The following is a 25,913-nucleotide window of genomic DNA, read 5'->3' as shown; positions in this document are numbered from 1 at the left end:
CCCACCGAAAGCATCAGCAAGAGCAGATGTACATATGCAAGAGCAAAATCAAGCTGACAACAGCGTACGGGCAGCAAGCAGCATTTCAATCCCCAGCTCACCATCGAGGGAAGACCCCGTTCTCCAAGCTGGTTGTCTGGCTGCGACGCCAACGCCGCTGGTAGCTGCTGGCACAGCTCTTGTTAAGCGAGGAGCCCGGAGAGGGAAACGGAGTGATGAGCAGACTGCTAAGAGATGCTGCAAGAACAAGAGGAATAAAAATCTCTCCAGAAGAAAGAGCATTTGGAATATAACACCAGCAACTGAACAAAGCCCCTCAAGATATACTGGTGTTGCTTCTCAAGTGCCTTCTCTTTTACTTATCTGTGTTTCTAATATAAAAATAACCAGCTTATAATGACATTAACAAACCATACAAGCACCACAAGGGTGGGACAGTCCTGCTGATTTATGTAACAGGCAATGCACAGGCTGCACGTTGCTCAGCAACCTGAGCATCGGGAAATAAACTCCTTGTGGAAAGGAGTAATGTTGATCACATCCTTTAACAGCCTTTCCAATCCTAACCCAAGTGTCCAACATCCTGACTTAGTAGGGAAGAAAGGGATGCTATTGAGGCAAATTTCTGTTTTAACATTACCATCATAGGATCACAGAATCTGAAATCTCATTCCAAACCCTGCCATGGATTTGGCACGGGCACCTTCCACTAGACCAGGTTGCTCCAAGCCCCATCCAACCTGGCCTCCTGGATTTGGAAAGGAGATGACACCAAGTATCATTTAGAAATGCTGCAAGCTCATTTGAATATTTAATCTGCCTTGCTTACTTGCAGCTTGCTTTAATAGAAGGCACTACTGTCAGGTGACTGTGAGGTGCCCAATGCACACCCTTGACACCTGCACCATCTAGGCAGGTACAGAGAGGTGTCACTAATGTCACATAGAACAAACCAGAACAATCCCATTTCAGCACTACTTCATGATGTGCAGAGATCCCAGTGACAAGTATTACTGAATATTTTTGGAGTTTACAGGGTAAACACACGGAACTGCCATTACCAGATCTTGCAATACCGCTGTCTCTGTCCTCATTCTGCTCCCTCCCAGGCATATCCATAGGGTTGCTATGAACTGTAAAACAAAGAATACCAATTAGCAGGGGAATATACAGTTCCTTTCTTGTTTGCAGATCTCTGTGTAATTAATGAAACAAAAACATGCTCATTAATTCAGATCAACAGCACTGCACAAGGCCATCACCAAGAAAGGCTGCTTAGCTGAACAACCAAAACACTTATCTGAGAAGCCTGTATGTGTTTTTCTCAAGTCCATACACCTATTTTAGTGCAAACTAAAACAAGGACTTTGTTTCTTTACACAGATAATTTTCAATAACATTTTAATTATACCCAGAGGATGTTGGTCACATTTGTAGTACTCAGTTTTTAGGCAAAAACCCACCAAAACTCATAATAAACACAACTTCATTCCTATACCAGCTTTCTCAGGTATTATATATGCATTTTTAAAAGAATTTTCAATGCTGTCTCGAATAAATTAATACTTTTAAGTTGTGAGCAGCGGTTGTTCAACTAAGCTGTAAGCTGTCCAGATTCACAGTCTGCGTGTACACAAGATCAAAGGTGTGTCAGGCTCAACAGTCTTTAAATGTGATATATTTTACAAATATGTATGTGAAATAAAGCTACTCAGCCATGGAAATAAGATCCAGCCACTAAAAGCAAGAAATGTCCATTTTGAATGAATCTAATTTAGCTTTAATTTTTACATTTTGGTTGAAACCAATCCAGATCAAAATAGCTTGACACCATTGTGAAATATTATTCCCATAAATATTAATCCCATATTTAAATATTTAAGTTTCCAAAACAAAACAACACAGACAATCCCAAAGAGGACTATGAAATGCCTGCTATCCTCTGGGGATTTCAAGAATGTATCCAGAAAGGCAAGGGACCAAACACCACTGTCCATTTTTTTTTTAAAATATAAGATCTTATTTGCAGGGCTAAACTACAAATCCACACAGTTTGTCACCCCAGCTAGACTAGCCCCACAGCACAGCACACAGCAAACCTGCAAAGAAAGAGGCGCTCCGGATGAGGCGGAGCGGACCTTGCTCTGAGAATGCCCGCCTGGGGCTGCAAAGCTGGGAAAGACCTACATGGCAAAACGTAAAATACACGTCAGAGAATGAGGTTAGTAAAGCAGAACAGTCCATAGGGAGGGGGCCAGGGCAGGGAGAAGGTTTGAGCCAACATAAATGCAGAGTAACACACGCAGGAGAATAGCTCTCAGGCTTTATCAGAACGCTGATGTGAGGATGAGTCCCACAGTTGGACTATACAGTATTTATTGATTAAAATAATAGACCCAGCTTTCCACTGTCTCCTATACAAGGATGGGGTATCTCAAAAGGGCTTTTTTTTTATTTGAAGGTTGAAAAATGATTAATTTATGCAGGCTCAAAGCCTAACTTGACCACAAACAGGAGATTCATCACAGAGTATAATATTTGTTTTAACGTCCACACTGGTGGGGCAGCTGGGAACACTGGTTCTGAAGAGAAGAAGGAGGAAGGGGGAGAAAGCAGGCAGGAATTCATCTTAGTAGAACCAACAGAAAATCATAGGCTGAAGTAGTTCTGAGAATAGTCAGTACATAAGTTGAGTGAAATGATCATACAGAAAATAAATGTTAGCAGTCTCAGCAGTTCATTTTAAAAGTAATACTGGATTATATAAATACAAGGGAAACAGTGTATTTACTGTACACAGAGACAGAAAAAACACATCAGTATTTTTAAAGAGTTAACTGCCAGTCACTCTCCTAAATTTTAAGCCAATGCTCACTCAAAGTTTTCTGATTATACAAAACACGAAGAAGGCTGCACCTCAAAACTCCCTTCCATTCTCTTAGAACTCCATTCATTAAAGGGAACACATGAATAGGGTTGCTTTGTTTTTTTTTAACCAGCACATCTAAAAAAAGCACCTTGTAAATAGTTCCCGACCAAAGCACATAGACCCTCCTCCTGTCACAGGTGAGTCAGGAGCAATCTCTGCTGCTGAGCACAGTTGTTAGAAATGCTGCAGTTACAGATTAACTCCTCTCCCTACTTTACCCAGGGTTCCCTCTGTGCTAAAATGGGAACTATAAACAAATACTGTAGAAAACTTGTGCAGCTCAATCACAAAGAAAACTTCAGCATCCTCTTCTTGCAGGCAACCTTGTGCCTCTTGCCACATACCCTTGCCCCAAGGTGGCCACACCTCCTGGTCAGTTCTTAGGGCAGTCACCAGAATCACCTCTGAGCTGGACACAGGTGAACAGGTGGCACTGGCTACACCGGAATCACTCCATGTCTAAGAGCTGCGTTATCTGAACTGGAACTTGCAGTTTAGATCACTCTAATGATACAGCAAACTTCTGCCAGGCACAAACCACAGCAAAGCCTAACAGTAGATAAAGTGATCTTCTCTCTCTTAGATCAGGCACCTCATTCACTGCGAAAAATCACAACTGAAGTCTGAAAGGACTACTAAATATTAAGAAAAATGCCGTCTTTTTAACTTTTCTGACTCAGTGAATTCAGGAAGCCTTTAACAGATAATAGGTTCTTACAACCTTAATTGGCTTCCCTTATAAATGGACTACTGCGAATTATTTTAATGAGGTATACAGCTCATGAGCCTGAGAAGCACTTAAGCCCATGCTTGGGCACAGTCTTACCAAAGTCAATGTGAAGGAAAGCAGTAAACACCCCCAAGATCTAGGACCACAGCAAAGTCAGAAACCCATTTAAAAGTAACACAGTCATCAAATATACTCCTTACTTCCAACCCTATAAAAGCATATTTTACATACAGCAATACCCTGGAAAGCAATTGTGAAAAGAAGCCCCTTATTACAACAGACATTTGCTTAGAAAGTCAACAGTCAAAATGAAGGGAAAGGGAGGATGTGCTGTAGACCCAAGGATCAGGGTGCTACACTGGACAACCAAGCATTGAAGTCCAGTATCTTTACTATCAGCTCAACTGTTGCCAAGAGGAAAAGCCAAGACCTTTGTTATCTAACATTAATGGAGCCTCCACCCACAGCTCTTCCAGGGAAGCTGAGAACCAAGGATGCCAGATGGTTTCTCAAGACTGCTTAGCTCCCATGGTCAGCCAGAGGAGAGAACAAAAAGATATTCTGTCTAATCTGATCCAAAGCTCCAGCACAGCTGTGCAAGGTTAACTGCGACTCATACAGGACAGGCTCAGGTGGGCAGAGTACAGAGGAGAAAGAGAATTATTAACGAAAATAAAACCGGGGAACTGAGCCAGGCAGAATCCATCCTGCCTGATCCGAGATATGCTGTTCAGGAATTTCTACAGAATGATATTTTCCAACATTTTCTGTATTTGAACTTAAGTATATCTAAATATTTCTATTACGTATTTCATATACACATATGCAGCAGTGTAGACTGAATGACTGCTAACACTTATTCTCCCCCAAGCTCCATCAGCATTAATTTTCTGTTACATCTTTAGCTTTTAAAAAATTTGATTCTATTTAAAAGATTTGCATATTCTATAATCTATGATTACTCAATTAAAGATATCAGCAAATAAAATCTGTTTGCAATTACCTATATTCCCAAGAAGTCCATTCATAATTGTACTGTGGTCAGGCTTCAATGTATTGCTGTCTTGATTAATGAACTCAAGACTGTCCTGCAGCCTATAACAAACATGAAACATATAACAACACCAGTGATTTGCAGTTCAATAGAATAGAGTGCTCATGCATTACAGCTAAAATGGAGCAGACAAGGTAAGAACACAGGCTTCCACTAGAAAAAGCTTTCATAGCCTAAGCCACGTCCTCAGGTGGGTCACTTAATAACAGAAAACTAAACATGGAACCCTCTGAAGCCATATATTTTTGTAACACCTTTTTCTTCATCTTGGACTGAATTCCCCAGGTTGCAGGTAGGTACTTTTGTACCTTACAATATCAAGCTTCACCATATCAGCATGGAAGCAATAGTTCATTCATTCCCTTAGTACCAACTGAGGTAAAGATAACCGTGAGGGCAAGGTGAGGACATTACTGACAGGATGTAGCAAGGAGTTATTTTTTTAGAGAAAGAATCTGGAGGGTCCAAAAAAAGTCCTCTGTGTTCTTACATTCATCTACTTCTGTGCAATAGCTACAAAACGTAGTGGACTCACGTGTTCAGACTGCCGTAGATGCTGCTTCCCGTGCGAGCTGTGAACACCTTGCTGAGCATGAGCTGGGGAGGGGAGCTGGGGGACAGGAGGGAAGACGTCAGTCAGAAATACTGCTAAGACAGGCTTTGCCTTCCATTTCTCAGCCCTCCAGATTTTATTAACCTTAACACGACATAATAGCCTTTTATTTCAAAAATGACATCAGACTGACTTTAAAGCAAACACAGAAATCCATTTTACTCTGCACTTGTGCCATTCAATTCATTATTTATCAGCGCTAAGGAGTGAGTCTTCTGAAAACACCAGCAGCAAAAAGTTAATCTTACCGGATCTGATGAATTTTCAATGTGGAGCCCTTGTAGCTCATGGCCACAGAGCCAAACATCATCTCTCCAAGCATGTTGGCATCTGAGGAGCACCGAGAACCCTGCAAAAAACAAACCCGCCAACATTTGGTTTTAAGCATTTTAGAGGCACACTTCTATTAAGGCAACATACAAGTGAGAAAATATTCCTTATTTAAAATATAAATATGCAAAATATCTTGCCAGAACACTGTTGAACATGCTAAGTTGAACAGTTTAATCAAGAAATGCTAACAGAGAAAGTGATCTTCACACTGGCTGTGAGCTCAACCACTAAAACCATGCAAGAAACCAAACGCATCTAGGTGAGGGGAAGCAGATTTCAACCGCACTGAGCCAAGGGACTAAAGTTTAAAGAATGTGTTAACACACCTTACTGAATTAAGCCTAAACCACGTCCCTGCTTGACAAGAAGGATCACCAGTTCACCGGAGATGTCAGAGGAGCCTAACTGGACCAATGTGTACTTGACAAAGACTGATTCATAACTTATCCATGGATGCTATTTTATATGGGATGAATCTTTCCCTGGTGCTTCTGTGATGGCACCAGAAAAGAGCTGCAGCATCATGATGCCAGGCTAAAGTGGTGCAATTCCTGCTTCTCTGGTAGCAGGAGCTAAGGCACAGCAGGAGTAAGGCACACAGGCTAAATACCAAGAAGCAATATAACTATGCTACATCACAGACTAGGTCAAATTCTGCAAACAAAACCCTAAAATTAAAAAATTACTCAGGGCAGTCAACTGGAGACAACTGCTCAACTGACAGATCTCTAATTTGTGTATTTTCAATGACTGTGATTATTGTCCCTTTGTCCAGGGCTGTTTCACCTCTAGGCCAGCAGAGTATTAGTGCTGGGTCTCCACTTGCACCCTGCCCTGAATAATTTAAAATGCAGTGATCACTCACTAACAGAGCTCAGCCAGTTCTCAGGTGAGAAGTTTGGCGCTGTGCAAGAGAGCAACACATTTCCTTCAAGGTGTGCGATAGAATGTAATCACTCAATTCCTTGGAGTAATCCTTCTAAAAGATCCCTAAAACCACTCACAGAAACAACCCTGCTGGAAGATGTTCAGTGCATCTCCATATTCCTTATCCAAGCTCTGAACAACCAGTATCCTGAATAATCATATATTCTACACAGGACTGGAATACAGAATGACAGAATGGTTTGGGTTGGAAGGGACCTTAAAGCTCATTCAGTTCCACCCCCTACCATGGGCAGGGACCCCGTCCACTATCCCAGGTTGCTCCAAAACCTCTCCAGCCTGGCCTTGAACATTTCCAGGGACGGGGCAGCCTGAACAACCAGTATCCTGAATAATCATATATTCTACACAGGACTGGAATACAGAATGACAGAATGGTTTGGGTTGGAAGGGACCTTAAAGCTCATTCAGTTCCACCCCCTGCCATGGGCAGGGACACCGTCCACTATCCCAGGTTGCTCCAAAACCTCTCCAGCCTGGCCTTGAACATTTCCAGGGACGGGGCAGCCACAGCTTCTCTGGGCAACCTGTGCCAGTGCCAGACAATGAGCCTGGAGCACAACCAAAGACAGGGTGTCCCCACCACAGACCCCTACCAGGAGCAAGGAGGGCTGTGAACATCCCACTCAGTGTTTCTGCTCACACCAGCCTGCAGAACAAGGGCAGGAACAAGCAAATGCTCATCAGCCAAAAGGCAACACACTTACAACACCTCAATGTTTAGCTCTTGTCAAGCACTCTCAATTAAGCTGATCATACTTTTAACAGCCATAGTTTTAACCTCTGAAATCTCCTACCCCTGCAAGGAGAGGGGATGACTGAAAGCAGCAACCACAACTGTAAAAATGAGGGTACAATTGCAAGGTTTGTAAGTGTTCAATGACAGGGCAAAAGCTGATCATTAGCTGGGCCTCAGTGAAATTTCCATCTCTGCCTCCCAGGATATCCCACTGCCCAGGCGCACTGTAGGCAGTACTGCAAAAACTAGAATTTAAAAGCAGTCAGTATGACCAGCAGCTCCAAGGAAATCTCAACACAGATGTTAATGGGTCCAGGAAATAACAGGTTTGCCAGCATCACAAAATCCTTAGGAACACTGCAAATTACTACAGCCTCACACTGTGATTGTTGTTTTTAAATCTGTTGCAGATCTCCAAATGAAGGACACAATTCTGATTAAATGTCAAGCCCTTGATGGTGGGTTTTGATTTCAGCCTTCTGCTGTTGTGAAAATATAATTCTAAAGCTCAGTAAAAATACTTTATCTTAAAGTATTGATTTTCTTTGTCAGACAACCAAATTAAAGTGAAAATCAGCTGCTTGCAAATTTAATTAGAGGGGTTTCCCTTTCCTCTGAAAGACAGACAAGCCCTGCTGAAAGCAAAGAGCATGATAAGATGAGCCCATGGCCTGTTCAGCCTGGCATTTCATCTACACTTAACATTTTACCATGCATAACCAAAGACACATATTTAATGCATTTAGTATGGAACACTGTTACAGCTCAACTGTTTGGGCCTCTAATGCTGCAAAATACAGGTCACCCAAGATCAAAACAGAGTGCAATCAACTGCGGAAAGGGGTTAAATATTAAAAACTCAAACAAAAAGTAGCCAAGGAGCATCTGGCAAAACGGGCACAACGTGCAGCACTGACAGCCTGGAAGCAAACCAGCTCCCCAGGTCACAGTTTAGAGCTCCCATAAAAACTGATCATAAAATACCCACAAGTGTTTGTGATTGCACAGTAGCATATTAGAGGTAGTAACATTTGCATGATTTGGAAATTACATTTCTGAATATATTTACAACATTTAATACTCCCCTTACTGTACATATTGTCCTGTCAATAACTAAGTATCTGTAAATTAAAAATGTAAAGAAAAAGAAATAAATGTTAAATATGGGACATAATTACAAAAATGGAAGCCAGGAATAAAACCTCTGTATTTCACCTTGCAATTAAAGTTGCTCATATATAATCAAAGTGTATTTAAACAAGAAACCGTAAGAAGTATTTTAAAAATCCCATAGTATTGTATTATTCGAACTTCCATTTTATAGCCTTATTAAAAAAACAGACAGAAGAACCTGTAAATACTGCAAATCCAATAAGTAACCTGAGGTTACAGACACAGAGGTCAGAACATAGGAAATGGCAGGCTGAGCGAAGTCTGGACAAACTTACTTTGGCCCTTCTGCATACCCGATACTAAATTTTATTGCACATTAAATAATTCTTGTATTTTGTCTCTCTGCTCACTTGCTGGGGAAGCCTGGAAGGAGTCTGATGAATGCAGTAGATAGTTTACAACAAATATGCTTTGGAAGACCAACTTCAGCTGAAAGTGTGTGTCACAGTCACGTTGCCACGTGTCCTTTCAGTTCAACTCAGTAAGACTTTGAGTGAGTGATACACGTGAGGAAATGAGGACTTCAAAGGGAAAACTTTCCACAGCTTTAAAATACACACTCATGCTGAACACTAAAATTTATTTTCTTTAATAACATTGAGCATTGTTTGCATAGAGCCTACTCTGGAGGAGAGACAGTTTCTGGGAAGTGGGGAGCATGGTTTTCCTTGGGCACACATTGCACAAAGGAGGCTGCTTTGTGCTGGAAGGGAGCGGCTTGACAGAAACGTCTCTTCCTTTCATAACCGCAGTTAAATGCCCTGCCAGGAAGGGAGGAACGGAAAACAGATCTTCAGCCACCTTACCCAAGCTGTGGAAAAGAGTGTGATGAGAAAGAGAAAACAAGAATCCACAGCTTGCCAAATATAGCAGGAGTTGACATGACAGTAGGTAAGTCAGCACTGGAAGGTTCTTCATTTCTCTCTATGGGACATTAAGACATCAGTAGTATTGTACTCCAGAGCAGGCTGTGGAGATACCAGCTTCCCTCAAAAACACAATTACTTCATTACAAAGAGTAGAAGGGCTTAGTTCTATTTTAAGGTGGCTCAATATAAAACACTTGTGATCCATGAAAGGAGAGATGACAAAAATATAACCATGTCAGATGACTCTAGCTACTCTCATGGCCAAAATCTCTTACATAAAATGGAACTCAAGTGCACTGAATCCCTTGTTTTAAAGCTGTTACACAGACTATCCCTACAGACAATGTGTCTCCCTGTTATTTCCCTGGCATTTGACAATAAGGTAAAATAAACTACTTCACCTACACCAAGCTAAGATACTTGTGTCAAGTCTCATCACATTGAATGAGTGTTATCACCCGGGTCACAAGATGGAACAAATGCCATGGAGAAATCTCTGCCATTCAAGACACATCCCAAGAGAACCAGCTGGTTGGTTTTAGACTTGATAGTACCCAAAGCTACAGCATTAAACATTCCTAAGTCACAACCAAAGTTTTGGTTCTGACTGAAAACTGCTCTCCACCACCAGCCTCTCATTTCAAGCATTTTAAAACAGTCGTACCTCACCTGCTGTTAGTATTTGACATGCATTAGGAAAAAAAAAAAAAAGTGACTCACCTGGTATTTTGGGCATTGCTCTTTTGGATCAGAGAATGAGGAGGATGAATTGATTGAACTATCCAAGGAAGAAGAGCTGTCTCCTCCAGGCTTTAGTTGGCAACACTTCCCAAAAACTCTCACTTGAGCATCACTGCAGAGTTTCTGAAATAAAGACAACACACGTGACACACTAAGACCCATGACCTGAAATCACTGTCAGCATCATTGTACTTACCTGTTTAGGTAAGATATTTAACAGCTGAAAGGCTCATGCCCCAGGAAACAGGTAGTAGAATATATACCCATATCTCTTGCAGCCTGGGTGTTCAAAGGAAAGCTGAGCTCTTTTACTTCCAATTAGCCAAGAGCCAACAGGTCACTCCAACTCCATCTTCCTAAGTAGACTATTTTAGACCCAGGATTAGGAAAGAGGATGGTACCAAAGCATTTAAAGGAAGGATGGCAATGCCCACCTTACTCCTGTGCCTACCAGAGTGGAGATGACACAGGAGTGTGAGCAGCACAAAGGAAGGAGCAGCTCGCCATAAATTATCAAGCAAGAATAACACAATTCAGAAGATTCATGTTACAAGGGCAAGTGGAGAGAAAAGATCCTGTTTTTCACAGATCTCTCCCTAGCTGTGTCTAAGCCCCCTAGTCTTTCTGAAGAGCGGCACAGAGGCTTACATTTTCTGTATGAGGAAATTGTGAGGCTGAAAATGGACAAAGCTGAAAAACACAGTGTTATAGAGAAGCCAGAGAAGTTTCACAAAATTATGGAGAGTCCAAAAGGTAAATTCTAATAGAGATTCAGACAGAAAGCACAGCAGAGAAGAGAGTTTAGAGGGTCCAGATGGAGCTGGAACTGATGAACAGGATGGGCAGGATCCGTGTCCACTCCACACAGAGAGAATTATCAATCACTGGCATGGGAGATGCTTCACTAGGTTTCACTCACTATTTAAAAACATTTGTGATTCACCTTGCGAATCCCAGCATCCTGACCAGAATCAGCATCCATCAAGTTAATGCTGTTTACACCAGCAATGGCACTGCCAACCCTCTTCACCTAAAGATCTCAACGTATTTTTCACACACTCGTTACACTTCAGCACACCCACATAAGGTTGGCATTATTTACATCTGCTGGTAGGCAGCACTAGGAGACAGAAATAGTCTACACTGCTCAAAATTCCACACTAACTCTGCCCTAAGACTTCCTTAATTACCCTTTCCTACACAATTAGCAAACCAGTAAGAGCAAGCTGGAAGCAAATCCAGCTGAAAGCAAGATTCAAGGGATAGATGGGAATACAGAAGTGCTGTTGTATGCCACATCTTCATCTCTGGACTCACGGCTCCCTGCCATGAGCTTCCCCTTCATTCAAAAACATGAGCATGTCTCAACCTTTAAGGAAAAGGCATAAAGAAAAGTGTGAAATAGCCAAGACACACATTAGTAACTCCATGATTGCTCAATAATCAGCAATAACTGTACAAAAAGATGACTGGCCTTCCTTCTGTGGAGGGATGGGAGTCCCATGTCTCTGTCCTAAGCTGTCCAGGTTACTTTTTTAGGGACAGGTGACTTAAATTTGGCCCTAACTGTGGGTGAGGTTTAGCAAAGCAGCAGAAAATGGCCAGGATTATAAAGCCCCACATGGCAGCCTGCAGTGCTGCTCCCTGAGAGCTGCTGCCACAGAAAGCCCCAAGGAAAAATGTGCAGAGAAATGAGTAATTCTGTGGCAGAGGGGAGGGAAGTGTTCACTTTCCCCCAGCCCTGTGCTTTCCTGGCACACAGCAGTATCCTCTCCTTTCGACAGGAGCTTGTTAAAATCCTGCAATACGTAGATTGGCTAATGGCTACTGAGGATCTGTGGCTTGAGCACAGCGCACAATGGCTGGAACATGTGAATGATCATCATATGACTTCAGTAGGAACTCATGAACTAGAATTGCATTTTATCTCTGACACAAACAACAATGTTCTAGGCTAGGCAAGCATCATGTGATAAAACCACATACAATCCACAGGGTTACAGCAGCTTTTGCAGGCAAACCACATTTCAGCTTGCATTTTCCATCAGATGTTGAAAGTTCCTTCTAAAATGTTACAATTACAACTAAGCTTCCTTGAGACTGTAGAAATGCATTTACTGACTTTACAACAGAAAATAAAATTCTGTGCATTAAAAAGAATGGGCTAAGTTTGCAAATTAATTACTGTTAAATAATTTCTTCTCATTATCACTGCATTTTTCTGCACAGCAGCTTTACCCAGATGCACTGGGGGGGGCTGGTAACTTGAAGTAACAGTTGCCTAAGTTAAATAGCAAACAGGAAAATGGTTGCTTGGTCTGTGCAGTGGTGTTTAATGAACCAAAACTCCTGCAACAAATCTTTAAATGAGGTCAGGATCTTTCAGCTCCCACTTTTTAGAACCCTGTGAACAGTAAATCCCTCCTAAAATGCAGATCACTGATGAATTTTGGTGTTTGCTCTTTCACAAACTTAGTATGTGTTTAAGAAGAAGAACTTGTTGGACAATGAGATCAAGAACTTGCAGGGACCCTCTCCTCTGCAATTTCAGCCTCCAAATGGCAATGAAATTTTAAGTGCAACAAATCTCAAGATGTTACGCATCAAAGGAGTAGGATTACTTGCATTCCATATAATATTCCAAAGATATTCAAGCCAGCTTTCCAAAAATAAAAAAGTAACCTAATTATTTAAGAACTGTACAAGAGAAAGTTTCAAAGCTGTGAACTTTCTTCCCAATTAGACACAGTTGCATCAAATCCAATCCCTGGGCAGGGTAGTGCTGGAGTGCTCTGAAATGCCCGTTTTTGCTGGAGAGCAGAACATCTGCTGGAAGGATGCCACAGGCAGCTCCGCTCCTGGCCACCACACTGCTCTACCTGCTGGGGCCACACTCTGTTCTCTCCCTGCCAGTTCACTGCAGATACCACCCAGCTCCAAAGACTTCCAGCAGCCCCAGTTCTGACATTAGAGGTCATCGTTTGCTGAAAGTCTTGGAGACGTATCAGGTAGTTCTGAAGAAAACTTAGAGTAAAATGTCTTTATAGTATGACAGGGTTCAAAGTAGTTTTCTTCCTCGGTTCCTCTTCTGGAGTCTCTTTTCTCCACATCTGTCAGCAAAGACTTTTAACTCTTTGACACAAGGTCTCTATTCTCCTCAGCAAGTGGGAAAAACATGCCCAGTGCTGTGAAGAGTAAGAGGAATTTCTGTTGGGCAGGTTTTACTCTGAGGATAACAAGAAAGTTGAAAGGAGTCTGGTGTGTTGAACTAAATCAGACTTTGTATAGGTGTATTAGGGCTGGGAGTGAGTGACAGAAGGGAAGAGAAATGTCATAGTATGCTTTACTCTTTTTTACCTCTGTGCAACAGCAGGTGCTCAAATACCACTGTGGCGGCAGTGATAGAGAAATCTCTATTTCCAAGCAAAGTTGCTACTCCTCAAGAGCTCTGTTCCTCATTTTCAAAACAGGTTTTTCCAGAAAAAAAAAATTCAAAACAGGTAAATGAACTCTTTTGCTGTATTAATGAGTTGGTCTGTATATGCAATGAAATGTATGTATACACCTAAGACATGGGAGTAACCTGAGTAGGCACTCATTCCTCCCCTTCAAGTGCCCATGTAAAAATCCAGATATCTTTCTTAAAATGCAGCTGCCAAGTGCTGCAATCTCCCTTTATTTCTAGAGTTGTCAAGTTCCTCTATTACTCAGAGGTCAGTGAAAGTCAAGACAACCCCGCGCTCCCCCACTCCACTAGTATTTTTCCATGTCCGTTTAGAGAGAATAAGCAGAGCTAAGAAGGGGGACTTGATCTCTGTGCTTACAGCTTTATCCATCTGCTCAGCTTGGCTCACTGGAAACCTGTCCTGAGAGCCAGACAGCATCCAGAGTCTCCATTTCACACAACTCACCTAAAAGCAAAAGGCTCACTATCCAATTACTAATCCCTCAAAGCAATTTGCTGTTCAGCATTTATCCAGTGCTGAAGTACATTAGAACACGTGGCTAATCCTGGCTTGTTTCAAATAGCATGCCATTTCTCTGCTTTGGGATAAATATGACATTCAGAGTAAAAGAAATTGCCGCTGAAGGAGATCAAATATCATATGACCTTTTAGTGAAATTATTCCAAAGATAAAGACAACTAGTGGAAGAAGTGAACTTTCCATTCTCCAAACTGAAGTCCACTATTGCACCTCTACATCTCAAATTCTGCATCCCAGGCCTCTCTTTCATTTCTTCTGAAAACCAAAACAAACACTACTTCTGAAAACCTTCTTCTGCCTCTGGGTCCTGGCAACAAGTTACTGCCCTTCTCTGATTCCTTGTCTTTCCCCCTTTCCTCCCATATGACCAAACTGTGTATCTCTGCTCAGCACAGTGCAGTTTGGGTCCTTCCTTTTTTTCCTCCCTTCTCTTCCTCACGGTCCGTTGACACCCCTTCTTCCTCCCTGGACTTCAAACTTTCCTCTAGGCTGATCTTTAGATTTAGGAAATCTTTTAGCTCTTGTATGTCCATCAGCATCTCTCTCCAGCCAGATCCCCAATGTTAACCACTGTCTTGCCATAAATCCCCATTGGACAACACAAAAAGGAAAATGAGCAGTAAAATGAGACAGTTAATCCCTGTCCCTGAACTCACTTTTCCTGCTCCAAGGGAAGCCATGATCCAAGATTCCCCTTTTCAGCTTCTTCTTAACTTTACTCCCCACTCCTCCCTCGTGGCACCATTCCTGGGGCATCCTTATCCCAATCAATTACCAGCCCTTGGAGACGAACTCCTCATACTTCAGCAGGCCTTTGCACACTGGCAGTTATGGGGACATAACTCCTGCACCACACAGTAAAACACAAGCCAGCCTTAGCATGAGCTGAGTCAACATTGGGAAGCCAAGCACAGGGAAAGGCAGAGCCAAGGCTGACAGCCCAGCACTGGCTGGGCCACCTGGCTGCTGCACCTTAAGGAGGAAAAAGGGCTGCTTCTTGTGCTTATTTGAAATTCAAAGCAGGCCTGGTACCACAGCTTTTTGAGGAGCACACCTGTGTTCACACACAGCTCCTGGCTTGGGAACTCAGTATAGCCCACGGCACAGGGAGGAGAGTGGGGCTGGTGGCAGAGAGCAGGAGAGGAGGTGTCAGAGCAAAAGGAGCAGACGAGCACAGGAAAGAGTCCAACAGCAAAAACCAGTCATAGGTTGTAACACTATCTACTTGCACATCAAGTAACAGAGTCTGATTAGAAATGAGACACTTACTGCTATGAGGAATGAAAAAAATAGCTGCCTAGAGGAGGCAGTGGCTCAAACCCACAAGCTTGCCCATGGAAGTTCTTTGATACCCAGAAATCCAAGGGATGTGGATGCTTGGGGCGTGGACAGAGGCTGTTCAGTAAAGGCACCAATAATGCCTCTTCTTCATACCACATGCTGCCCTGGTACATTCAATGTGCAAATGTCTGTTTTGATGCATTTGCTCATGACCTAGTGCCACAGGGTTGGAAGGGGCAGCCACTCTCTTCTGGGATACCCCAGCAGAACTTAGACACACAGTTTTCTGATGCTCAGGAGGCAGCAGCCTTTCCCTTCTGCTTCCAGAGCCCAGAAGATCAGTAGCCCATCCCCTGGAAATCTGGGGAAGGACCTCTCCTGCTTAGCACCAAAAAAGGTATAGGACTCACAAAGGGGATCTCTCTGCCTCCCACATGCAAAGTGCCCGCAGCTGCCTGAGGCGGATCTCCGCCTGGCACAGCCTTGGGCCAACATTCCCAGTGTTGGGAATAGCAGCCAGCCCTCTGAGACTGCTGCTCAGCTTCCCTCGCCAAGTTTAACTCTAGCAAGACCAGGGAAATCATTACTTCTCCGGAGCAATTAAAATATTGTAATGGTCATTCTGCAAACTCCTGACTGCCTTCAGTGTCCCACTGTGCAAAACCCTCCCCAAATTCTTCTCCTTAATATTTATCTTTACTGAAGGCATGAAGAGGCTGACTTAATATCCAATGAAAATACAAGGTGCTTATTTGTGTTATAGCCACATTTCCCTGGCGGATAAGATGAATCTACTAATGCTTTACCAATTAGGCCCCAGCTCAGTGTAAGCACAAACTCAGCAGTTTTCACTGATCAAAAAGCCAGAGCTTACTGTTTTATTTCTTGAAACAGCTGTGTCTGGAAAGGTTTTCTCTGATGCTCCTTAAATTTTATGACCATACCTTCCCTTACAGAATTCAAATGCCTGAGCCATGTTCAACCTCGGCCCACCACACAGATCTTTTGACATATGTAGAGATTATATATATGAAACAGACCAAAATACATCTCACCTTGCTGCAGGCATACAACTTTTAAATTATAATTGCTTTCATGTCTCATAAACAGCACCATAAAGCAAAGTGAAACCCTCTTGATCCTCCATGTTAGACTGATTTGACTTGAACCAGAACAGTCTGGCCACTGCCAGGCCCTCTTGCAGATCTCTCCCCGGTGTTATTTGTAGATCCAGAGGTATAAGTCACGTCAGGAAATGAGGGGTGAGGGGGAAGAGATGCAGAAAGCCTTGCTTTTTGTGGGGTGCTGAACAGATACCCTTTCAGAAGAGAGAGTGCCCAGCCCACACATGGCTGACTGCAAAAGGGCAAGAGTGCCTTGGAATGTGCTTAGAGCCAAGATCTGGCTTTGTATAGGCAGGGTGTGTCTTTGCTAATGAAAATCATGATTAAGAGCGAGAGAAATGAACAATGCAATTCCTTGAAAATGGCCAGTATGTCCTGCTAACTGCACAAGCCCATACTAAGCTCACAGCAAGCCAAGCTGAGGACTCTCCTCCATGTTTTTACCTGCAAACTTTTGTTTTACGAGAAAAGTTCTGCCTGACATGACATAATCTGAATGCTTCAGAAGGCAGGTACATGGCAAGGCAAATGTTTCAATATATCCTCTTCCGAAGAATACTAATACTATGAAAAATAAATGTATCGAGCTCCTAGAGGTGACTTCTGGGTATTTCAAATGCCCTGGAAACAATTTTCCTCCACTAGTCTCATGTGGAGATGGTGACTACAGCTGTTTCCCTCCCCCTTAGCAAAGAAAAAGCAGAGATTAATATGGAACCATATCAGCTCCATTATCAGCCATTTATCCTGAGCTGCCACAGTCAACGAGCTTTCTGAAGTAACCCAAACCAGTGAAGTCTGCAAGTTCAGTGTGCAAGTTCACATCTATCTGAAAGAGGTTTTAGACTTTCAAGAAATTAATTTAAATCTGGCAAGAGGATTTATACTGTAAGTCATTTTCATTAATGAAGTAATACTTTATAATTAATGAAGTAACAGTGATAAGCCAGCAATTCATACCAATAAACCACTTCTAAAGATCTCCTGTCTTTAAAAACCTGTTTTCCTGGCAAGAATATCAGGAAGAACATGAACTAATAGAACCATTCTAAGAAGTTTAAATTAAAAAGAAAGATGCATTGTTTTTCAACATTTGTGAAACTCACTTTATTTCACAATTCTCTATAAAAACTAGGAAATAGGGATCATGATTCATGGCTATAAAAGCACTGGAGTAAGCAATGGAGAAGCCCAGAATTTTGTGCCTGGTAAGACGCAGACTCCAGAGGTTTGGATATTGGACACAGCACTTGAGACCAGGGTTAGGAGCATCAGGCTGGCAACAGGCTGGAAGAGTTTGGAAAGCTAGATGAAAAATCTTCTGGCTGTACTCCAACGCTCATCAGGAAAACTGGGGCTTGGGGGTAACGTGTTATTTTGTGTACTCCTGCTTACAGAAGGACCTCCATAAGTCCTACAGGTAAAAGCAGCTGGAATCATTAATTTCAATTCACACCATGCTTTCTGCTTGCAGGGCTTTAAATGGTTTGCGACTGTTTATAAAAATGGTGAAAAGAAAGTTCAAAGCAGCAAAATAAGTTGTCCAGCCTCATACCACCACTTTCAGCAGCACTGTGGCCAGAAATTAATCTTCTGGCCAGAGCCCTTAGAAGGAAGTATCCTCATCTGACCGCATCCATTACAGTTTCAATTACTAGATTACCATGCAAATCATGCCAAAAGGAAAAACAAGAGTTTCCAAGTAACTTTCTGTTAAAAAACTGTCAGCAAAGCATACAAACAACAATTAGCAAAAGCTAAGCAAATAGGACACGAGGACACGGGGCTGGGGGACTTTCTGCTTATGAATGCAGACCCCATCACGGCACAAAACCAGATCAATAAATCCCAGTTTACGCCCTGCTTCAACTGACAGCATTGCCTGCTGCAGCCCCAGGAAGGAATCCTTCTCACTGAAAGAGCAGAAAGTAGATAAATCCCAGAATAAAGAGATCATTATAGTATTTAAAGCTGGTAAGAGTGAGACCACCGAAGCCTGAATAATTTGCAATTTAACAGGCATTTAAATATAGCCAACATTTAAATGTCAATCTGATAAAACAGAACATATGTAATTTATCAATTTGGCCATTTGAAAAAATACAACTATAAACATGTAAATTAGCAAAATACTCACCGACACTGAAACATCCTCTATTTTTCTTTTCGCACTGGAATCAAATAAGACATTCCGTCCTCTTCTTTCACAGTCCTGATACACAATCAGTCGGATCTGACTTGGGTCAAACTCCGGCAAAGGCCAGCTTTAATTAAAAAAGAAAAGAGCAGAAGGATCAATTACCACAACTCTTTATTACACTGTTCTTTGTACATTATCTGTATATAAAACATGATTAAAACAGAGTCAAGCAAATTCAATCCCATTTCATCAAATCCTTTGATCCTGTAGCCAGAACTACGCCCTTTGTTTTCTTTTCTTTCCCCTACATGTGCCAAATTACACTGTCATAAACTGCACCAATCCTCTACAACTGCACAAAATGATGTGTGCAGCATTAATAGATCTTGTTCTCTGTCTTGTGATATGTTTTCTTCAAGTTCCAACTATTTAAAATCAACATCATAGAACTCAGCTTTTGTGTTTAAAGACACAAAGAAACCTCAAGATGAATAATCACAGGGTGGTTTGGGAGAACCACCTGGTTGTCTCCACATAAGCCACTGTGACTCAAGGGCATGGTCAGCAAACCACACACACCAGGCCTAACACACCTATTCCCAAACTGGTTTCCAAGGGAACGAGCTTTCCTGAAGCCTCAGCCTTACCTTAATGCCACTACTCCAGAGGAGCTCTCAAAGGGAAAACTTGCAGGCATCAGGCTTGGAAACCATTCCATAATCTTGGCTTTAACGGTGTTTTGTAGCCATCATCTCAAATTTCCATTGTAAAAAGCCAGGCATCACTTTAAAGCCCAGCAAGCATTGTCATCCATTGGCCTGGGAATCCATTTTCACTGATACCATCTCAATTCTTGGAAGATAGGAAACAAGACACCTGCTGTATCCATGAAACCACCAGGAACCATCTTTCAGCTAGTTTACAAGCCATTTCCTAGATCAAGTGAAATTCTGTCTTCCTTACCCTTGGCTTTTAGGCAAGCAGTGTTAGCATGAACCCCAAGAAGCCAGAAACAAGGCACTGGAACTTTCCAGCCACTAATGAAGGATAGAGATTCCCAATTTGCAAGACGTTGTACACGTATGTCATCAAAAAGACACCCATAACATGAGTTAAAGTAAACCTGGCATGTTAGACTCCAAGACAACAGTAAATTTTCCTCTCCTCTAACTCAGCACCCAAAGGGCTTCTTGCTCTGCACCCATGCTTTATGTGACCAATACACTAATGATCTTGACTCAACAAGTCCTGTAACAGCGGAAAATCCATTTGATCACCAAAGTCATCATCACCTATCAGAAGTTTTTAAGGCTGCCCAGGTACACAGGTTTTACAAATAGTGTAGTCCCAATGAGGTGAAACTAAGCATCAAGGCATACAGTTACACACTCTCCTGAGACGAAATCTATTTCCTAATCTGCCCATCCCCACCATTTAGCAACAGGAGAGAAAAAAAGAAGCTGCAGAGAAGATGGTGTGTAACAAATGTCCTAATTGACTTACTACAAGAAAGAAAACCTTGAGCAACTTGAGCTGAAATAACTTCATGTCTAGATTTGGGGACAAAGAGCCACACACCCTCTCATTTGGGCACCTAAAGCCAAGTGTTACTCACAAACCGAAATGCCCCCACAAAGTGCAGACACCAAACTGAGCAAATTCTGTAGTACCAAAACTCAAGCACAGTGACAAACTCAGAGCCAAGCCTACACTTACTGGAGGCTCTCCTAATTAACTCCATCTTCCATTTCAGAAAATGTAAAAAACCAAAATCCTTAGTTTGACACATGCCAGGGGTGTTACCAACTGAGAGGCACAAAGGCACTAGAGCTGGGGATGGCAACTGGCAAGAGCATGACTTTGACTAGAAATGAGGAGAAGCACCGGATAAACTGGCTTTCTGGAGGAACAGTCTCCATATATTTAAGTGAAACCAGTGGAAGTCCAGAAACAAACATTTTTTCCAGACAGGCCACTGTGGTTCCTATAAAGAAACTGTGTGACAGTAACAATTAATTGCTTGTCAAAAGGGTGCTATTGCTTGCTCCACCCTTGCAACGCGTTTGAATTTCCTTCACACTCAGATAAAAGCATGTCTTCCATTACCTAGTACTTTTGATATTTGACTTTGAAGTGACTGGCAAAGAAGGCAGTAGCTATTCCAGATCTTAGGAAAGTCTACTTATAAAAAGCTCCAAGAGCAGATTACACACTAAGAGGAGAGAAAGCTAAATATAAAACTCTTGCTGTATTCAGGAACATATTCCATCAAGGTAACAAGAGCTTGTTTACTTCTCAGCTTCTTCACATGACATTTTAACTTTCTCTAGACAAGCATTTAGTAGCTATTATCCATCATAATTTGTGATAATTCCAAAGAAGCGCTATCTTTGTTACATAATAGCATCCTTAAGCACATTTCAGCCTTGCAAAAACATTCCCTGGCAATAGCGCGCCACTTCCCAAACCAGAAGAGCCTTTCAGAGAGCTGGGGGAAAGTTCATTCAGACAGACAGTAAACAGAGGCAGCCTGGCACCTCCAACTCACCCCCACCAGCGAGGGGGAAGCGGGACACAGAGCTTTGCTTTTGTTGTTAGCAGATTTAAAATACCGTTAAGTTTGATGTCTGAATAGATTATCCCCAGAAACGTAAAATTCCTGCATGCAAGAGGCATTCTCAAAACAAATATAACAGGGCAGCACTCCAGAGCTCCTCTTCAGGCAGATGAAAACTGACCTAGATCTTCTGAATATCATTAGTTCTGTTTATAAATGGAAACTAACTTTGACATTTAACTGATGTTTTCTTGAGATTCCTACAGGAAAACCAGGAGATGTAGAATCTAATGTTCTAGCAGGGTTAATTAAAGGCGTGTCTCCATCTCCCACACTGCTCTGGAAATGACAGTTTCTTAATGAGGACTTTTTCCTGAATGACCTATCTGCCACACTTTGATCTTTCCTTGAAACTGATTAGATTTAAACAAAAACCCCAAAATTAAGCCATGACAAAAAAAACCCATAAAAATAGCCACAAAGAAAACCCCAAATACCTTTCACCAGTGGAAGTGTTTGTGACTTTGCTAGACAGTGCTGTGAGTTCGGGCATAGACCAAGAGAAAAACTGGTGATAAACAAATTCCTTCTGAGCAGGACACTGCTCCTGTGGAGATCTCCACTACACAAGTGGGGATTCCTCGAGAATGAGATGTTCAAAAATACATATATGGGGTAGAAATCCATTGATGTGTAAATGCTGTATGGGATGTTTCAGAAACAAAACCCAACTCTCACACCATGACAGACTGGTTGAGGTTGGAAGGGTCTTCTAGAGGGCATCTGAACCAACGCTCCTGCACAGACACTCATGCAAGTACAGAGTGCAAAAGAAAAGGAATTACTTGGGAGAGAAAAGGAAAATTTCATACGATTAATTATGGAATTATTAGAAACCAGCAACAACAAGATCAAGATCTGAAAAATGGTATTTTAATGCATATTCACACTTAAGCCCTACTGTTGTTCAGCTCTTCTCTTTTTTCATCCTTTTTGCTTTCCTGCCTTTTTTACCGTCAATCACTAGGAATACTACCTATAGCTTACATTTACAAATCCATTACGTGCTTTCTGACACTTCTACTAGAGATTCATAGCAATCCAGAATTCCAACTGCTCTCCAAGGATGAATTTTCTTGTGTATTCAATTCCTGGAGTTTATTACCACCATCAACATTTCTCAGCAAGAACTGAATGGCTATAAATTGGTATTATTTCACTCTGTGCAAGTTTTAATAGATGACACAAGAGACAGAGGAAATCCTTCATTACCACTCCAACAATGAAAATACAGGATTTCCCCCTATAATTGATTCCAAGTACATTCCTTCCTTCTCATTCCCACCTAGAACATGAAACAACACTTCTTCATTACATTAAAGGTTTAGCTTAATATTATCTTCCCTCCTGAGAAGATAGAAGTCTGGCTGAGACTTTACTTTTAAAACTGTTTTATATTAACATGGCTTAGATAGTATCTAAAAACAGATACTTTAGAAATCTTAAAGAAAAGCAATTGAAGCAAAATGATCAAGATATTAAGCAGGTAGGAACTGTAAAAGAGTTTTCTAAAAAGTAAATTTGCTCAAAACCAGAACAGGACTAAACACGTAAAAAGTAAGTTGGAACTATCAGTCAAACTATTGTTTTCCTACATCATGTTACCCATAGTTATAAAAATTGCCTGGTGATGAATCACTTGGAACTATTTTTAAATGCATCTACGCAAACGATATTTATAGTTTATGCCAGCTTATCTGTTCTGCGTGGTTTTCATGTTAGCACCTTTTTAAAGGGTGACAGGAACAGCCCAGCAGAGCAGACAGGTCCACCTTACCCCATGCTCCCCTCGCAGGCTCTGGCGGAAGGAAACATCCTCACTCTCCTGCTAGACAAGCATCAGAACAGAGGCACAGGGATTCCAGGGCTTATCTCCAGTGCCTGCAGATGATTCTCCAGATACTACCCTTGTTGCAATGGTGCTTAGACCTAGCCAGCTTCTACACAAGCCTTTGACAGAGGCTGCATCTGTCATGAGGAGTTGACATTGTAAATACGAGACCGTTCCACTGAGTGCACTGGGATTTCAGATTATCTCCACATTCTATGAGATGTACAACCACATCAAAGCACACTCACCTGTACCTATACAGCCCAGAATTTAGGATCCTGCAGTTGGTTTGGGACAGGGAAGGGTGATCAAGTCCAGAAGGAAAATGGTCCTTGCCTAGTCCAACCATCCTATCATACTCCTCTCAGCCCTGAGATGCCTTCTCCAACCAGGAATTCCCTTCTCCTGCCCAAACGCCTCTGCAGACTTCTATTATCTGTTACTAGATTTTTTTTTCTTTTGGCTTTGAGAAGATAAAACAAAAGTTGAGTATATAGGATTAATGGGGAGGGTCTTGTACATACTTTAATACCTTCTGACTGCATTTCAGTAATTAATTTATTATTTGACCGTTATTGCACAAAAACAGCTGCACAGACCATTCTAAAAGATCACAACTAATTTGGAAGCAATGAAAACAGAACTATAATGCATCTTAATGATGCTTGCAGCTTTGGAAGACCATCTTCTTTTAGAGGCATGGGTAGGTTATTTATTTTTTTAACAATAGTACCTGAAACACAAAAGAAGTTTCTTAGGATTCACATGACAAGGATGGTCCAGGCTGCATGGCTGATTTGCGAAGCTGGCATTTTAAGAGAGAGATTCCGTTTAAGTGCTGGTGACATAACACAACCATAAGGCTGCAAGGAGGAAGAAAGTTCTCTACAGTAGAGAAACCACAGGGCCTATACTTAGGAAAAATTTTTGCAAGATAGTTGTCTTTACAAGACCTGAGGTCATGTCAGGGCTATGCGACTGTGGTGGTGAGCACTTGCTGATTCTGCACAGAAAACCAGTGTCTGTGCCTCAGCCAGGGCAGGGAGGGAGCCCGCGAGGGTGGATTGCGAAGAAGCTCACCCACCGCCCCAAGTGACTGCCCTCTGCCATGGTTACCTCAGCTGGGGTTTCACAGAAGTCACAGGACCTGGGTTCTGGGTAGTGTGGAAGAATAGACAGATGGTGGACCATCTCAGGGACAACCACCCTTGACTGCCTGTAGTGGTGACATGTTTCAGGTTTATCCCATGGAAATAATGTTTCTTTAAAATACAAAATCAAATCCAAGCCCCTGCTTTTCATCTCTTGAAAGAGGGTGACATGTCCACAGGCACTGCAGCACTGTGGAGGTCAGCTCCTCACTCCATCTCTAACTCTGTCTCATTCATTTACCAGCTTAGCAATCCTCACCTGGAATAGCTGCACTTCTTGAGCTCCAGGAAACTTGTGCTGCTTATACTAAGTACATACTGTCCACCAGGAACAAAGTGCGTCAGCCAGGTATTTCAAAGGTATAACAAACTTGGACCTGAACTTCAACTGGCTGGCAAGCTCCTTGGCTCTGTCCAATTCTTTATCTGTATACGAAGCTGACTTTAGTTTGTTTTCATTTTTTTCTCCCTTCTACCAAGTCACTTGACTCTCATTAAGATACATAATTTATACTCTAAAGTCTAATACATGAGACAGATGCTTTTCCACAAGCAAAAAGACATAATATTTACAGGTTAGGTGCAGCCTAGCCAACACATTAATCATAATCTGAAGCGTTATACATTGGTAGGAAGGTTTTGTTAAAGATGTGTAGTATGCTGAATAACTTTGCAATTCACACACCTTCAGAATTTACAATCACTATTAGTGATTTCATAAAATATTTTTGGGACTACTTCACTTACGTAATTTCAAAAAGTACCTGTTCAGGTTTTAGCTGATTTAGGTACACATATGCATGCAAATATTTGCACATACACATACAAGTTTCAAGCTTTTTTTGAAATATGTTTTAATTAAAACCATACACAAACAAGACACAGCTCCTTTCAGTTAAATTCACTAGCACTGAACAAAATTACATTATTCAAGCAGACTGCACTTTGCTTTGCAAAGTTACAAGATAGAATCAATTCAGGCAAAAAAAATTTGTGCCATTTAGCATAAAATTATAGTAAGAATCATAAAGAAATAAATCTCTAGAAGATTCACATCTGTGGAAAAGAAGTATTTTCATCACAGGGAAAATATTAAACTTTCAAATAATTAAAATAATCTCAAGAACTGTGCAGTAACCATACCTGGGAAGCATCTTTGTCCCCCGAGCAGTTCCACTTTTCAAAATCCCTATAAACTCCTGTTGTGCCTGGTTGCCAACTCAGGTTAATAATAGCAATGAGCCATATTCATCCAAAACCACAAGACTGTCAGGTGACATATCTAGAGGTCTGAATTTAACTCAAACAAAAGACTCTCCATGCTGCAATGCAAAAGGCTTAATCCTAGCAACAGGAGCACAAAAACCACCTTAAGGACAGCAGTGTCGGGGTTTGCACCAGGCTGCGTTCGCGCTGCCCTAGAGTTTCATAATCCAAAACCTGCCCCACAATTCTGCACAGCCCGGGATTTCTGCTCGAGGAAAGAGCGCCCGTCTTCCCCGCTCCTTTATCTCTTGCAGGGTTTGCTGCGGAGAAGATCAGTGTAATTTACGGGGAAGCCAAGCGATGGCTGGCAGCGCCGGCCCGGACCCGTCAATGCCATCCATCCTCCTGTCCGCCACCGCGCTCCCGGCTCAGTCTCATGACCCGAGTGCCC

The 25,913-nt window shown here is 42.0% G+C and overlaps 1 protein-coding gene across 2 annotated transcripts in view; it reads right to left on the bottom strand.

Moving 5' to 3' along the window:
* Positions 1-25,905, bottom strand: part of FNIP1 (folliculin interacting protein 1) — a 43,646-nt gene extending 17,741 nt beyond the window's left edge. Inside the window, exons 1-9 of one of the 2 annotated variants that reach the window (XM_008643429.2) lie at positions 25,400-25,905; positions 18,655-18,781; positions 10,106-10,249; positions 5,575-5,675; positions 5,249-5,323; positions 4,663-4,754; positions 2,100-2,183; positions 1,062-1,133; positions 102-237 (exon numbers count right to left, since the gene is read on the bottom strand). In XM_008643429.2, coding sequence (XP_008641651.1) covers positions 102-237; positions 1,062-1,133; positions 2,100-2,183; positions 4,663-4,754; positions 5,249-5,323; positions 5,575-5,675; positions 10,106-10,249; positions 18,655-18,781; positions 25,400-25,410 — 842 coding nt within the window. In that variant the 5' untranslated portion in view covers positions 25,411-25,905. The remainder of the gene's footprint in view (positions 1-101; positions 238-1,061; positions 1,134-2,099; positions 2,184-4,662; positions 4,755-5,248; positions 5,324-5,574; positions 5,676-10,105; positions 10,250-18,654; positions 18,782-25,399) is intronic. The other variant, XM_017746901.1, reaches the window with a different exon arrangement.
* Between the last annotated feature and the right edge of the window lie 8 nt (positions 25,906-25,913).

Source organism: Corvus brachyrhynchos, unplaced genomic scaffold (assembly GCF_000691975.1).
Source record: "Corvus brachyrhynchos isolate BGI_N302 unplaced genomic scaffold, ASM69197v1 scaffold381, whole genome shotgun sequence".
Lineage (NCBI taxonomy): Eukaryota > Metazoa > Chordata > Aves > Passeriformes > Corvidae > Corvus > Corvus brachyrhynchos.
Note: the sequence above shows the minus strand (reverse complement) of the source record. Positions and strands in the feature narration are given on the sequence as shown.